This window comes from Lagopus muta, chromosome 18, assembly GCF_023343835.1.
Source record: "Lagopus muta isolate bLagMut1 chromosome 18, bLagMut1 primary, whole genome shotgun sequence".
Lineage (NCBI taxonomy): Eukaryota > Metazoa > Chordata > Aves > Galliformes > Phasianidae > Lagopus > Lagopus muta.
In genome coordinates this window covers 7508335-7525682 of record NC_064450.1, presented here as the reverse complement: position 1 = coordinate 7525682, position 17348 = coordinate 7508335, and the positions used below count along the sequence as shown (strand labels likewise).

The 17348-nt window shown below is 40.8% G+C and overlaps 1 protein-coding gene across 4 annotated transcripts in view; it reads left to right on the top strand.

Annotated features, from left to right (window-relative positions):
• The window catches only part of CEP112 (centrosomal protein 112), a 139966-nt gene that overhangs the window by 53645 nt on the left and 68973 nt on the right, over positions 1-17348 (top strand). For all 4 annotated transcript variants that reach the window (XM_048965509.1, XM_048965506.1, XM_048965507.1 and 1 more), the window contains one exon: positions 10558-10740. In XM_048965509.1, the coding sequence (XP_048821466.1) occupies positions 10558-10740 (183 nt within the window). The remainder of the gene's footprint in view (positions 1-10557; positions 10741-17348) is intronic.

Genomic DNA, 17348 nt, shown 5'->3' with positions numbered 1-17348 from the left:
ACAACAGAGTTTCTAGGTACACAGAGTTTGCGGGGGGGGAGGATGGAGGAGAGGCATTCCAAATGAAAAATATTTTTGTTTCCCATTTGCAATCCTTTGTACATCTGCCTCTTGCAAATTGTTTCCGAAGCTTACAGGTGGCAACACCTATTTTCATAATGGCCAGGTGAAAATATTTCAGGTGTTATCTGCTTTTCTTCTTGCTAAGGAACAGTGTTTTGATCTTTTTATCATTTTTAACATGGTGAGTGTTCATATAAATGTTTCTTTTGGCCCACTGCTAGGGATTTTCTGTATTGCAATGTAATTTCAGGGTTGGGAACCTGTCAGGAAATATCTGGGTGGAAACAAGAAAATGCAGTGCAGCAGTGTTGTGAAGTGCAAAGGGAAAAGATAAATAGAGGCAGATCAATTATTGCATGTCATAGGCTTGAGAGCCGTGGAGCTAGCACAGATGTGTAAGGTGGTGCCTGGTAACATCTGTTAAGATTGAAATCCTTTTTTTCATTACTTTAGGACGACTGTACAGCGGTACAGCAGTGATGCAATTAGCCCAAAAGCTTAAAGCTATCTCTTATCAGTGTTTTTATGTGGATAGAGGTTTACATTTCCAGCAGGGAAATGCAGTTTCATTTCCTGACAAAGTTTATTTTCCATGCTGGTATGGGAGTGGTGCAGGATTGCTGTATTCCATTCAGAAGGCACTTCTTTGAGTAACTGAGGAATTGGGATCATTCTGAGGGTGCTGAGACCGATCATAGCCAGTGTTTGGGAGAACCAAGAGTGTGTGTTGTGCATAACTCTCCAGTCAAGCTTGAATTGAAGAGTTTGTTAATTCAGGTCAAGGTATTTTCCTTATCACTCATAATTGTCAGCAGTACTATTTATGATGTCACCTGACAGAGGATGCAAAGCTGTCCTGCGTAGCAATGAGATGCATCTGCTTGTTTTGTGTGTGGATGGTAACACTCGTGGCTCTTCTATTGCATGAATCAGGAGCAGTCCAACCTGCAGCTTTGTTGGGACTTTTGCTCATGGATTTCTGTACAAGGTGATGGGCCCATTTGTCAGAAGAGTGGGGAGAATTTCATTTCTCTTGTAATTCAGTAGAACTTCTTGAGGGCTAGAAATCAGAAACATGCTCCTTATTAAGGAATCATTCTATTTATTTATTTTATTTGTGTGAAAGACTGCAATAAATGCTTGCATTGAAGGTGAAGTTCAATGTCAGTTAAAGGACACATTGAAGGAAGGATGATGGGAAGCATTGGATGGGTGGTGTCCACCTGAAAGTGAACATTTTTGTGGAATATTATGTTCCCATCACTCTGGTAGCATGATGGTTTCTTTTTTTCTCTACAACTCTCAAAATTGGTGGTTTGTTTTTAAAGCCACAAGTAAGAATTTATTCAAAGATTCTGTTCCCACATCTAGGAATGTGATCTGTAATTACGAACACTAAGCTGCAGTTCATAAGATGCTGCAACATTTCTTCTTTCTATCAACAAACGGTCATTTATTTTTCACTGTGTATGAGAAGAGATAATGAGCCATAGATAGAATTTTCTGCCAAATACTCGCTCTTTTGTGCACTTAGGGAAAGTGACAGTGCTTAATTTCATGGTTTGGTTTTTATTTATTTTCTTGTACCTTTGTGCCTCAAATTTGGAACTCCTAAATGCTGGATCAAAAAGAAAAAACAACCCAAAAAGCAAGCAGTGAATGTGGTGGTTTAAACTTTTTTGATGAATCATTTTACGTTTGTATTCTGTAACAATGGGGATATTGTGGTTGATATCAGTGAAAACATTTTCCTCCAAAAGGAGCTTTTTGCTGCTTCAATTTGATTTCATTTGAGATGTCCAGCAGCTCTTTGTTAGGGTGATATGTAGCCTTCATGAAATAACACTGAAACACAGGGAAAGGGCTTCAACACTGAACAGCTAAACAAGAGCTTCAGAAGAATCTTCATAGGAATCCTGCATTTGCCCCATTATTTTTCCATTTCTGATCATGCTTCATTTAGAATGTTCTTTGAAAGCTTGCAGGCATGAAAAATGTGACCCTTTCTGCAGACTGTAACAGGTTATCATTGTAAACTGCCCTCTTTTGCATTGTCATTTCTGCAATATAGAACTCCTTCAGCACACCACAGAATGGTATGAGCTCAGTTCTTCCACTCTTAAATTTCCTTTCAGTAGTTCCAGTAGCTCTCAGTGCTTCAGAAATTCTAAGATTGTAAAAAAGATTGTAAAGCAGACATTTCCTTGCCTTGTTTTACTACATGCTTCTTCAGTTGTTACTTGTAGAGTAATAGGCTGATTTAGACTATTTAAATTGGGCAGTAAATTAGAATTGGTGGCACGTTTCAGCATGGCTCCAGCAGACTTCCAGTCCTGAAATAAGCACCAAGCTACAAATAGGATACTTCAGCTCTCTGAGAAATGTAGTGATTGCTTTAGATGTTCTGCCTCAAGTGTCTAAATGATATTATGGAACAGAATTTATACAGACAGAGAAGGAAAACTGAGCTTCAGGTTTACTTGGGGCGGGTTGGCATGGAGTGGCAGAAGAAGCTCTGGTAGCTTGCAGGACAATTCTGTTGTCCATATATTAAGTGGAGTTGATAATGAAGACCCAAATGATGTGGTATTACCTCCTCCAACCTGAGAAACATTTTGGAAGTGTAAGAACTTGAGAGCCGTGGTTTTCTCCATCTGCTTTCTATGAATACTTGCCAGTGCTTCACTATAATCTTCAGAATTGATTTCAGAGAGATTACAGATGTGCATCTGAGCTGCTGTTAATGGGGCTGAAAGATGTCCCTGCCTGCAAATAAATATCGGCTTATTGTGTGTGTGTGAAACTTCTCATCTTTTGTTTGAAAAATTAGGAAGAAGGTCCAACGAAATGATGGACGTTAACATTTTTGTCAACTTTTCCAGTTTCCTTTTGAATCTTTGCTTTTTTAGAAGAAGAAATGAGGGGATCTTGCAGCGTTTTGTTTCAGCTGTCACGTGTCGGTACTGCGTTCCAGCTTCATCTGATTCAGTGCCACTCTTTTGAAGTATCCACTGAGAACGCTCTTAGAGAGAAGCTGGTGGGTTTTTTCTTTAAATATACTTTAGCTCAACTTTGTTCTACTTGCAGCTGTTAGATTTGAAAGTATATTTTGAAGGGAAAAAAAATAACTCCAACAGTACCACAGTTCCTATCTGCTGGGAGCAGCTGCTTGCGGCACTTCAAAGCCAGTGGACACCACAGTGAAGGCCTCAGCCTTTCCTGCCTTTGAAATGGTTGCAGTATCTATAGTCAGGCTTTATGGCACCATCAGCACAGGAAAAAAGGTTGTTTGGTTGTTTGGTTTTTTGCAAACCCCCCCACCCTTTTTTTCTTTTTTTTCTTTTCTGCTTTCTAATGACATTCTCAGCTTAGCTCAAAATACCTGGGAAGAGTTTCTGCTGCGATCACTTTCTATTAGTTTAAATGTCTGAAAATAAAGTCTGCAACCAAATCTGGCTGTAACAGATTTTAGTCAGGAAATGTTGCTGTAAAGTAATGCATATGGTTCTTCCCTGCGTGCAACATGCTGCAGCTCTCAGAGCAAGGTGTGATTGCACAGCAGAGCACTCGTGATGGAGCACAGCTTTGAGCGAGGACACTTCTCAGTGCGGTGAAGCACATACTCACTTTTGTTTCAAGCAGAGCTTAATAAATTTTCATGAATTGAACCCTTTCAGTGGCTTTTGGAGATGCTCTTTTAAATGCTATTTGTTTGCATTTGTCTTTTAAAAAAATAATTGTATAATAGATCACTCCAATCACAGTTACATCCATTTATTAGGTGTTGCTGAAGTGCTACAACTGAGAGATCGTGTAAAAGTTGACATATGAGGCTAGTGAGAGAGCTGAAGTCCGTGATGTTTCTTATTCCCAGCAGAGAACACAGAATGAAAAAGCTGCTGAATTGCTGTAGGAGGATGGTGCTCCTTGCTGAGCTGTGGATGCTCTCTGAGAGTGGGCGCCAACCTGGATTTCTAAATAAGCTTTTCTCTGGGCTTTTTTTCTTTGTGTTTGTTTCATTTTAAAATAATAATTATTCATCCTTCTATGACAAAGTGGAAAGCTAGGAAAAGTATTACGTGGTAGCTGAAGAATCTCCTTGTATCTCAGGAAATCCTTTCTTGAGGCATTTATTGTTGAGTGCTGACTTCTGTAAAACTTGTGAAGGAATAATTAGAGCAGGCTTCTTGCTCTGTTTAGCCAAACAGTAGAGGCAGAGCACCTTCAGAGATGTTTTACTGGGTGTTTTACAAAATCTCTTTGAAATTATGGTAAAGATGAGAGAACTAGTTTAGGCTTTTAAGTCTAGAGCAAGACAAAGGTGTGGTTGAGCTTGGATGTACCTTTTATATAAAAGGAGAGCTAAAGAAATGCAGAATCAGCTGGTTAACAGTGGAAAAAAGCATGACTGTAGTCTTACCTGCCAGCAGCAAGGGCGAGAATTAGAGGTAGAGATGAAGTTGTTCTTGTTGGAGCAGTGTGCTGGAGCAGAGGAAAATATTATGTGAAGAGGAAGAATATTCTTAATGGCTTTTTTAATATAACTTCCCAGTGAAGGCAATGTGAAGAAAAGAGCACAGCTTCCTCAGAGGTAAAATACGACGTTTTGTAATCATGGTCATTGTTTTGTACATAGAGGCGTAGATTTAAAAACCAACGTCTTCCACAGCGCTAGCAGTGCCATTTAATATGAAGGCTACAAGTGCAGGCTCATGCTCAGTTTCTTAAAAATATTCTAAAGCTTAATTGAGAATTAATGGTTTTGCATCTTCCCCTCCTGATCTTTAGCTGTTCAACTTTGTGCCAAAAGATTTTGCCAGTGTTTGGGTGATTAAAGCTGAGGTGACATTTTGCTTTTGCTGAAATGGTGACAATACTTTCTCGAAATGCTGGAGGCCAGGAATTTTTCACATGTATTTTTGTATTTTTCTCTACTCAAGCGTATTTATGTAATAAGCACTAATTCCCATTTACTGGAGTTTAGCTGCTAAATGTTTCAAAGAGTCTTACTGAGAATTTCCATGTCTTCTCTGCGAAACAGAGCCAGAAGAGTTTGTGTATGGAGGAGGTGTTAAGGCTGACCTCCTGAGAGAAAGGGAAAATGCAGCTTAAATGAGGAGTAGAGTAAAGCATGGCTGGGATTTGGGAAGCTATCCTGTTAGGAAAATAACTACTGGCTGCGAATCTGAGGTCTGGGCTGTTCAGGCTGAGAAATGCAGATTAGACTTATGGATGTGGGCTGCTGGAGGGTCGTCGCATCTTCAGAATGGCTCCCAGCATCACCAGTCATATCACAAGGTACGATGACCACGTGTACACCTTGAACTCTGACTTCAGTCCTGTGCTTAAGTCTTTGGGAGCACACAGTGCGACACATTAATAGAGATAACAAGCTTAATGTTCAGCTTGCTTTGTCCCTGTGCCTCTTCACAGCTGAGAGTTCCTGCCACTTTTCTTTGGCTGTTTTCTTCCTTATTTTTTTTTCTAGCTTCCTTTTGACCAGCCTGTTATCCACTTGAATGAAGAAAACATTTGCAAAGACATGCTTTTGAAATATGTATTCCTCAAACAGTGAGTGCCTGAATATTTTTAGTATGCTGGTTTGGCTGAAAGGACACCATCTTTGTAGAAGGCTTTGTTCTTCTCCTCTTTGTCTATAGCCTAAGATAATTGAAATACAGCCTGTTCTTGCATGGAGGCCAAATGAGAATGCCAGTAGAGCCTCTAAATTTTTCATGTCATCAGCAACAAGCTGCATAAATTTAACAAATTAATCCAGGATGCGTAAGTGTATCCTTTCAACCATCCTAACACGCAGATGAATGCCATTTGCTTGGAATATCTGAGGAATAGTTTCTTCAGTCATCAGCTTTTCACTTCATGCTGTAGCTAAAGCTCACAATCGGGAAAAGGATATGAACTTAACTTTCGAGTAAAAAGAGTGGGTGAAAATCTTATAGCTGTACCATTGCTGTTTACAGAGCCGTTTAATCAGATGGATGGGTATTTACACTGACTCCTTCAGGCATTTCACTTGTGTGTGATTCAGAGTTAAGAGCCTCAGCTCCCTGGATAGTCAACAGTCAGCTGTGGGAGGAGGGACATGAGGTCAGGATCATAAATTGATGCCTGCAGTAAATACAAGTCAGCCTGCGAGTGCTTGTGGAGTTGGCTGTCAGCATTTGAAGAAAGTCCTTGGATAAACAAAGACAATGTACAGTAAATTCTGCAGCAGAACCTGCTACAAACAGGCAACTGCCATGACTCAAGGTGTATTACTTTGAAAGAAATGTTTCTATTTGCACACCTCATTGGCTTTCTTGAGGCAGACAAAGTGGGTACCTACTGATGCTTGTCACATGTGGTTTGTTCACAGGGATGCAACTTCAGTGCCATCATGCTGGCAATTTAAAAATAAATTTACTCATGGCGGGCTGATTGAGAAGATAAGAGGGTTGTGTGATGCTTTTGCTGCCTATGCTTAAAAAATTATTACTTCAGGAAGGTCTTTGTAAATGAAAGCTTACTGATCAGGTCTCGCCACCTACTGAGACCACTCAGGCATACTGCAGTGGAAAGGGTTAATAAAACTGCAGTTTTGCTAACGACTCATTTACATCATTGAATTTCTCTCGGTTCTTAGTTTGCAAAGTAACAGGAAACACAGTTGTGACAATTAAACTATTGCAACTTGCAATGAAATAGAAAGTAAAGTATAATTGCCATGTGTGTGCGATGTACGTTCCCCAGAATGTGTTTGCTGCCTCGCTGGTAACATACAGATCTGCAAAGAGGTATTTTTCACTGCCCTCTGCTCATTACAGTCCTTCTATCTTTGGCATATTTTGTTTTCAAAATTATAGTGAAATCTCAAAAAAAAAAAGTTTGCTTGTAAAATGCATTTAATTAATCTGCTGTGAAATAGTTCTAGTGTACTTCCTTGCTTTGCAGTAAAGATTCCTCTTTTCCTCCCAAAGTTATGCTAAGCCAGAGCCCAGCATGATTAATACTCGATCCTCAAGTCTGTTGTATCAGATTACTTTAGAAGCAGTGTATGTGCAGGGATGGGTAATCCCCATATCCTCATGAAACACGCACATTTATGTGTAGGCTTAGGAGACAGAAAACGCTAGCTTTTACTACATTTGGTGTTTGGGGATAGATCGCATGTCGTGCGGTGCGCTGGTCAGAGGTTAGAGCTGGTTTTGGGCAGCGTAATTATAATGAAGACACCTGTTTTACCAGTGGAGGAATGGGAAATAAAATCCCCAGTAAAATGTTTGAAAATGTTCTTAAATTTTTATAAGATAAAATTGCTGTTAAATGGGCGTGCTGTGTGTGTGCTGAATGAATGAGCTTTAGTTCAGTTCTTTGGCATGACTTACATAATTTACTGGTGGCTTCTCAGGCCCTCAGAAATACAGTCATGCCAAAACAAGGCTAATAAAATCATCCTTCCATGCAAAACCATATTTTATGTAGGTGTTACTTATAATATTTCTGGAATTGTGGACATAAATTTACATGTATTTTCATACTTTGGTGTCAAATATTTATTGTAGCAGCTACATTTTTCAAAGAGGCTGTGAGCTAACTAATTTCCTTTCACTCCTTTGGGGACTGTAAAAAGATTTTCAAAGGCATACTTGTTCTTGAGAACAAGTTGAAATTGTTCTAAAATTGAAAAGCCTAAACTTGGTGGGTGATGTAGAAGCAAAAACTGTATAGTAGAAGCTCTTGTCTACATTAGGGACTTTAAAAACGCATTTGCTGACGTCGATTGTCTTACAAGTATGTGGTTTCTGAAAAAGTCTTGTGCAATTGTCAGACTATTTATTGTTGAGCTTTGTTCTTTGGGTGCACAAACTGACCTAGCCAAAACAGCAGCAGGGTTTTATGCTAGGACTTCATTGGTTTCTTCTGGAGTACCTGTGCAGTTAGGTGCACTTACACCTGCCTGGCACGGAGGCTGTTGCACTGTGAATATCACATTACTTTTGGCTGAGATGTGCAGCATCTCAACCTCTGTCTTACAGACATATTCTAGTTATGAGTAGACATCTCAATATCATCCGGAGTGCTAAGCATCTAGGTTTAGGTGCAGAAAGACCTCAAAATGATGCAATTTTAAAAGGTGGTTTGTTATGCATAAAGATGTGTGCTGCCTCAAAGAAGAGTCAGAATACTTACTGACTTATGAAGACTTCATATAGTTTTCATGCAGCTTCCTGTGATGAAGAAGTCGGATTGTTGCTGTGAACCAGCATGGTCATCTGTCTTTTCTTGGCAAGGGTTTTTTTATGGTGGTTCTTAGGGGAAAAGAAGGTTCAGTGAGTGCTCACCAGCATAGTGAAACACTTCCTCGTTCCCTTGCTGTTATTTATACAGGAAAGCACATTTTCTGCTCACGAGTGTGGGGGGGATTGTTAAGATTTGTGAGGGAAGGTCAGTTTTGCAGGCACTGCCATGGGCAATTGCACGCTCTGAGCAGGGAGGGCTTCTTCCACACTCTGCACTTGCTGATGACTGTTGGTAATCCCTCACCTTACACTGCTGCCATTTCTGTTCCAACATCGGACCACACGCGCTCCCCTCTGTGCGCAGTAACGCTGCTCTTTTTCACTCCTTTTCCCCTTTTTAAATTCAGATGCTCTGCTACTTCAATATACATGTTGAAAGTGGAGTGATTTCTAAGTGAAAGTGCTTAGTTTGATTGGGTAAACCCACCATGCACAAACAGAGCTGCAGCTGGTGGAGGAAGTGGATCCGCCCCAGCCTCCTTCCAGAACGTTCTCTTTTCTTCAACTGAAAAAGATGAAAATAATGTACATTTCTCACAGCTTCTCACCCCAGACCTTACATGGCACAACCAGCTGAAAGCGTGGTCAACAAGGTAAAAAGAAAAAGCTCCAACAAAAAGACCTTTTTTGTTAGCCTGGTCTCTTTTTAATCAGATCTGATGTCTGAAAGACTTGATTTTCAGGAACAGGACAAAGCCTTCGTAATTACTTGAAGGGGACAAGAATACTTTCGTTTAGATGTGCTGAGGGCACCAACAGCAGCTGAATGTAAACTGTTTTGTGCACAAACATGGGGCAAAAACCTGAGGTGCAGAGCTCAGCACGAGGCAGTGATGGGCAGACCATGGGGCATCAGTAAATAACATGGAGATGTTAAACTGTGGAACATCACCTCTGTTCCCTTCATGCTGTTTTTGGGAGTATGTGCTGAGCCCACGACATTTTGCCTTCAAATGTTGCGCTGTTCCGATCCGCAGTTGGAGAGAAGTTGTTGGGTTTTGTTTCACTTCAAATTTTATACAAAAGCCACAACCAGGGGCACCCGAAGGCACAGGCAGAGCACTGCTGGGGCCGCGGCCCGCATGGAATTGCCTGCTGCAGCTTTAAGATAGGTGCCGGGCGCTGCGATGCCGGCTCCTCCCGACAGCTTCTGTTTGAAGCTGGATTCTCACGCTGCACATAACCCACCATCTTCTCCATCAGGGCGTTTTTCTTTTCTTTTTCTTTTTCTTTTTTTTTTTTTCCCCCCCTCTCCTCAAAATCCACCAAAACTGAAGAAAAATCCAAGTGACTGTTCTTAGCAGCTGTGTGGCCCGGAGTTCAGTGGGGAAGCGGCTTCCTGCCGTCCCTATTCATCACCTGCTTCAAAGGCCGCCTGGCTGCTCCAGTGTGCAGGCCAGGTAGGGTGCCATTGTGCGCAGGCGGGGAGGATTAGTATCAAAGCTGCGGCAACCAGGCCCTTGGTCTCGGGCTGCCATTCAGTCTAGCGGGGAGAGGCTGGGGCTGGCCAAGGTCACAGCAGCCAGTGTGGTGCGGACTGGGAAAGGATCCTGAGAATAGAGCGCTGCTTCTGAGACCCTGGTGCGGGCTTGCGGCACAGCAGGTGCCCTTCTGGAACACATACATCTGTTTATGTTGGGGTAGCGTGGCTGACAACGGGATAATAGAGCTTTGTTTTTTATAATTTTCTTTTTTCTGAAAACAAAACAAAACCTGTACGCACCACAACGTTGGATGTTGAAGGAAGAGCTTTCGCTCTGGAAAATCATCAAGAAATCCTTGAAAGATTTAATACTGGGGTGGGGGGGTTGCGTTTGTGTACTTGAGCAAAGGGGCGAGCAGGCTGGCTATTAACCATTTAGGATCCTCAGCCCCGCGGATGAGCAGCAGCAGGGTATGGGGGGACCGTTTGCGGAACGCGACAATGCCATTTTTTTTTTTCCTTTAAACGCTCCGACATTTGTACCACCAAATTGGTTAAGGATGCGCTGGATTTGCTCGGTTGTCGCCATTGTTGGAATTGTCTGGAGGAATTCTGTCACGCTAACGGTGGCTTTTTAAAAGGTGAGGTAATAGTGACGTAAAAATAAAATCGCCAACTTGATGAAATTAAGGGGAAAATTAAGCTGTAGACGAGTTGTCATGACGACAAGGATGTTCTATTGATGAACTGTACTCCTCACTGTCCAATCAGATAGTGGAGCTGAAGCTGGAGCATGAACAGGAGAAGACGCACCTATTCCAGCAGCACAACGCAGAGAAGGACTGCCTGGTCCGACACCACGAACGGGAAATCGAGAAGCTGGAGAAGCAGAGTCGCGCTGCCATGGCAGAGCACGAGAGCAAAACTCAGGATTGCAGGAAGCGAGACGGGCAGGTAACGATCAATAACGTTTGAAAGGCGTACACTTATTAGAAAATGCTAATAATTGGGGTTTCCTGTTTTCCAGCATGGTTGGTGATGTACGCTGTGTGATCATTTGCGAAACTGGCACGTAAACGTGATTTTGTTTTTCTTTTCTTCTTTTTTTTTTTTTTTTTCCGCTTCCCCCCTCCCTTCCCACTACTGAATAGGGCTTTAACTGCAAAAACCACAGGTAGCCAGATTAAAAATCCCATGGTGCGCTATAACTCGGCCTATTTATAATCTTGTCTCATTTTCTTTCATGATGGATTTGTTTAAGAAAAAAGGTATCTGTTCTTCTCCCCCCTCAGCCCTCACATTCACCCCTCCTTTTCTCCTTCCTGGGCAAATCCATATGAATTATGTCTACTTCATTTGTATGCTTTTTTTGTTTTAAATCTCTGCAGGTAACTCACAGATGGCTTTATTTCATTTTTGTCCTTGTCTTATTGTTTCAATTTTGCATTCTAGATTTGCATTGTGTGTTTGGCTACGTATGTCAGATATTTGATCAGACAATGTGCCTTTTGGGTTGCTTACCATCACGTTTATTTTCCTACACACGCATGCACCCCTCCCATCCTCCATCTCTGTGGTCACTGTTGGAAGCCATTTGGCAGAATAACCCCCAGCTGGGGTAGCATTTGACTCTTCAAACTTCTGGATGAAATGTGCACTGTCAGCATGGAAAATGATCTTTATTAGTTTTCAGTTTAAAAAAAAAAAAATCTTACTGCATTTTTTCAATATATTTTTCGGTAAGGATGGCATGGTGTATTTTCCAAAGAGCCTGTATGAAAAAGGCCTAAAATGGCAACATTAAAAAATTTAAGATGGTTTCATAGTTTGAAGAGTATTCAGAAAATAGTCTACTAATCAGCATTAGAATCGCTTATCACGTGTGGAATATTTTGTACTAAAACTGGACATTTTCGTAAGGCATCCTTAACGACATGCTTTTCGCGCACTGCTGCCTTCTCTATGAGATGTGCGACTGACATTGAGGAATTTTCGTTTTAATTTCCTGTAGACTGGTAGGCTGTGTCTTTTACTGAAAATTAACCTGGCAAAGCAAAATCGAATATTTAATTTTTTTAACCAATTTTTTGGGTTACCCTTGGACGATTCAGACTATCGAAATCTGCCTTAAGCCTGTTGGAAAAGAAGTCGCGTGCTGGAGGAGGACAGGGGATGCATTGCAGAGCCAGGGGTTATTTCTCTGCTTCCACCATTACGGATTTCCAAGGAAAATAAGAATTTTGTGGGAACGCTTGGGAAGAGGTTATTCAGATGGCTTCTGAAAAATTAAACCATGTCCCCGATTCCCCACTTCTACTGTGAGAGCGAACAAAGGCGTAAAGAGCTAAAGGGGCTGGTTTCTATTTGGATTTTTTTCTTTGGCCTAAGATAGATACGTCTCGACTATATAGCTATTTGCGAGAGCCCTTGCAGAGTTGTATCTTTCCTATTCACCTCGTGTCATTTGTGTACCAAGGCAGAGCTGTATATCCTGGGTTAAAAAATGGTTTGAGTTCTGTCTACGTGACCACGTTTGTTACAACTGTTCTCTATAACGTCGAGCACAAACGCAAAGGGACTGTCTTAAGCAAATTCGGAGAATCTGGGAGGCATCTTGTAAGTATATCTCTATTTAGTTCTGTTGTGGGTTGTTTCTGTTAAAGACTGGAGCCCAAAGTTTGGTTGTGCATTCTGTTTGCAACGGGATATAGGATGCTACTACAGGCGCTGCATAAACAACTTGGAATCATGGCAGCTATTATGAAAATCGGAACAATCTGAATAGCAAAAAACTTTGGCCTTTTCTTTGTAGTTTGAATGGCCGCGTACAGTCGTTTGGGCATCGCTGCCCTGAGAATGACATGTAAATCAGGGGAAAAAATGTCATTGCCTTTGACTAGAAGAGCTGCTGTTTATTTAAATTCCAATAAGTATCTATCTGCTTTCAAGGACGCATCGTTTTTCTGTTTCTGTTCCTTCATCTGGTCTTTGTGTTAGCATTCACTTTTGTCTTTGCAGAGAGCTTAACAGACAATACGGGTGTCTTTTATGGAATTACAGAATGTATTTTTAATTAAAAAGGGAAAAAAAAGGAAGCTACCAAAATGCATAATCATCTAACGAGACTAATGACCAATGTCCATTGTGAAGCATTTGATGGTCTCTTAACAAAGATACCACAGCGATCTAATGCATCTGTGTAGTCAGGGCTTTATATAAAAATAAGATCGATACAAAAATTGTTAAAATTGAATCACGTTTGACAGCAGTGATCGTAGGAATTCTCTGTATTACAGCGATGGTGCTCTGAGACAAGAGAAGAGGCCATTTTGCCTTGCTGAATGAAAAGTGGATTTGCTGGGTATTTAAAAAGAAAAAGTAGTAATTAGTGTTAATCACTTTCTGAGTACCTTGGTTTGAAGGACCGATGGGTTCAGTGTTCAGGGAGCGATTTGAGGGCACCTTTATTAAAGATATTCACTTCTGTTTTTTCTAAAACGTTCCCCAATGAAAGTAGCAAATGTTTAAAGCACGCATTTTATACTGCATTACTAGAATCAGATACGAATGGGTACTGCAGAACAATTCATTGCACCGCTGCTGAAAGGATCCACATCTCTTTCACATGGGTCCTTAGCTGCTGTAAGAGCCAACAGACAAAACTGTTCCATTTTATTCAGATATATATACTTTTATTAATGTTTCACTCAAAACCAAAATATACAAAATAAAGATTTCAGTGCGTTGCCAGGTATTGTTTCGTATAACATTATGTTACTGTTTCTTTGAATAACAATTTAAGTATGTTTTCAGGAAAGGAATGTGATTTAAGCAGATCACCTTTTGTATTCCTGATGAATTTCAGGGTAACAGCTGCATTCCACTTCAGCTCCTGCATTTATCTATTTCTAGGAGGCTTACTTTGATTTTTTTCACCTGGGGTTGTAATGCTCAGGGAGGAGTAAATTGACATGTAGGTCAGTAAAAGTCAGAGCAGTACAAAGGCTTTTATATCATGCTGTGTTCTCGTAGTAGTTTAAATCCTATGTGTTTCCTATGAGCTGCCGTAATATTGCTTAAGTAATAGTTAATGACAAAGGAATTTCGTTTGGTAAAAAGTCAGTTTTAAATCACTGCTTGTGTTTAATTCAGATTTGGGATGTGAGCAGGATTTTCTTTAAGAATATTTTGAAGCAATAGTTTGGTCATTCATTCCTCACTTCCCTCCATAATTTTCGTGCATTCATTATTTTGCTAACAGGGGAACTCCCTGGATGAGAGTGCACTTTCTTTGTTTTAATGAAAACAACCTTGCTACTGAATCAGAGGTTTTTGGAAGCAAGGCTTTGACTACAGAGAATAGAAGATGTTTTTTCTACTGTGAAATAAGATAGCAAGGTTAGGAAATCTTAACAACTGATGCCAGCTGTGCCAGCTGTGCCCTTGGACTTCCCCTTTATCCTGTGGCTGTCATTCTCTCACCAGCATCTGACACGTGTCCTGAACCAGCTCAAAGATTTTCATGTTCCAGCTGCTGTACAGAGTTGGATCACTTTCATGCTTGTTCTCTCACCGTTGACCTTTGGGCAAGAAGGAAAAAAGTACCTCTATAACTTCAAATACAGTGCTCTGCACTAAAGCAAGACGGGAAAGAAGTTCCTTGAAACCAAATTCTTCCTCTACGTCCTGTTGCACAATAATTACCAAATCCACTTTTTTATCCATTCATAACTGGGTCAAGAGTAACTTGAACACCGAGGCATGCTTTGTTGCTTTCTGTCACTGATGTCACAGCGTTTAATTTTAATATATACTGTTTATTATCTCAAAAACTTGGCTGCTTTGAGAGAATGTCAGTGGTGTTTGGGGGTGTCTTAGGACTCTCAGTAATCCAGTGCCAGCTGGGAGAGAAAACCTCTGGCAGTTCTAAACTTGTTCAAATACACATACTACAAATAGAAGTCCAATTTTATATTTATTTTTATAAGTATATGATATATAAACAAGGAATGAGCTGGAGGTGATGAGAAGAGTTGAGAAGACATTTTTCTGTCTGAAGTATCTGTTTCCTTCTTCCTCTATTGCGTTTTGCTCTTCATGTTCTCCTCTTGGCCTTCACCAGCCCGCTTCCGTTCACCCTCTTGCAGACCTGCAGTTCCTTTGCAGACCTGCTGCACAGGACATCCTTCCACTTTTCCTCTGGCAATCTGCTTTGAAAATTCACTCTTGCACTTGTATGCTGTGATCCTTCTGCAGCTGTTTTCTCTGAATTAGTTCTGAGCTCTGTGAGCCTGTTGGGTTCAATAGTACTCAAATAAAAAGGCAACGATCATTGTTTTCCTTGAAGCAAATTGTTGGTGTGCTTACGGATAGTTAGTGCATCAAGCAGAGGGGAAAGAAGAGACTTATCCTGTCTCCTCCATATGTATGTTGACTAAATATATGTAATAGTGTGTATGTCTATATGTATAGTCAGCATGTATATCTATGTGCTCCACGTGTACTGGTGTGCTTATTGGATAAAGAGCTTGATCAACTGTTGATAGCTATTTAATAATAACTAAGCCAAATGTGTGCACAACTTCTGTCTGTGCTGTAAGAGGAACTTTTCATTGCTGTATTAATACAGAAATAATCCAGCAGCATTTGTTTCACAATAGAAGACTTTCTTAAACCTTGATCTGTGAGAACCTACCCTAAATCTCTGATCAGCTTGGTTTTACTTTGGTAGTTATTCTCATATCTCCAAGCATCGGTTTCCACCCAGATGCTCTTCCAGTATCAGTGGAAGCATTTTATTTGATTGTGTCTGGAAGGAACAGATAAATGTACTCTGTGAAACTTTCAGATGTTGATGGTGCTACTGAAGTCACTTCCGTATATAACTTTAAGTAAATAAATTCTATGACTCATTTTTTCTTTGACGACTTTTCTTCTCACAATAGAAGATGTCTTTGGCATGAGAAGAAATGCACTGCTTGCTATGCAAGCTTTCTCTACAAACAATCTAAATCATGGAGTCGCAATCTAAATATTTGTTTGTTTTATTTTGCTTGGAGAGTAGCTTTTGGGCTGACAGTCAGAGTTCTGCAGACAGACAGCAGTTCCCTTTGAACCTTTCTTAAACAAAGGCTTTTAGCTTTATTGCAGCATGTTTAATTTCCCACCGCTCAAAGCAAAGTAATGAACACGACTGTTGATGTAAAACATTAGAAGTACCAAATATTTGTTACAGCCCTTGCATGATTTCTCTTGGTTGTTTTTCACTGCAGGCTGAGTCAGGATGGGGATGGATCCCACTGATGAGGGGTACATCCTAAAAATCATGCATCTGATGAGGGGTCCTGTAGGGACACTCAAACAGGGCTTCAAACCAGTCAGCCAAGAGCTCAGTGAGGTGGCCAAACCCATCATTTCATGGAGAAATACTCAAATACTACCCCAAATTGGGCTCTAGCAAGCAATGTAACTGGTTGTAGCTCTACTTGAGCAAATGTAGAGGGGTGTGAAAAGAATGCGGACTGCAGTGCAGACATTCAGTGAAATTAAAGGGAAAAATAACGCTCTGCTCTGAAAGCCAGAAGCACGCATCTCGGGCTGGTGAATCCCTCCACCAAGCTCCTCCATCGAGGGGAGGGCCTCAGCCTCCTGTGTACCTTCCCTTTCTCTGCTGTGATAAGTCTGTCTCGCCACCTTTGTTGTTTTGTGTCAAGTGCTCAGCTCCTGATCCCCACTTGGAAGCTGCTGCTCCTGTTTGAGATGCCTTTCAACACAAGGCTGTTGAACAGCCTATGAACATCTGCCACTTCCTCACTTAATGGAACCATTGAAGTGTTCTTGTACTGGAGGGGTGATCATCTGTGATCTCTTCTACATTTTTGCTTGACTTTCACTTTTTACAGCATGATTGGAATTAGACAGCAAGCAGTTCAGTGCAGGTGTGACTTTTCTTGCTCCTGTATTCTTTTGTACTTGAGAATGTTCCGCATCTGAAATATTTAATGAAGCCATACATAATGGTGCATAAATTGCTGTTTGCTGATCAAATATGCTAAGTTAGCTTAGGACAGAACTGACATTTTGTGCTGTCTACAGTGCGTGTAAAAGAGGAAGCAGTTGCCATAGAAACTAGCTCATCACTTAGCACTAAATCTGATTCTGAGATGGAGCTCTCAGCAAAATGGACTTTGTATAATGTAAGATGGAATATGTGGTAGTTCTTACACTGTTATGAACATTTTATATTGTTAGGGCTTTTGATTTTAAATATAGGCATCTGCAAAGATGGTGCATGCAATGTCACTGCAGAGGGGGCAGGGTTCATATCATAGGCAGTATTCTGTTTTATGCTGTTTACTGAAAAGTGATTACTTCCTAAAGAGGAGTTAAATAGAATAATTTCTCTGAGGGTAGAAAAAACCCAAACGAGCAGAGGGTAGTTTTGCCCATCAGCTGAGCAAAGGATGTCTATGCATGGCAGTTTTTAGCAAATACACTGGGCGTGGCTTTGCATGCATTGGTGTGAAATGATGTTTAAAATTATATGAAGGAATGTTAAAGTG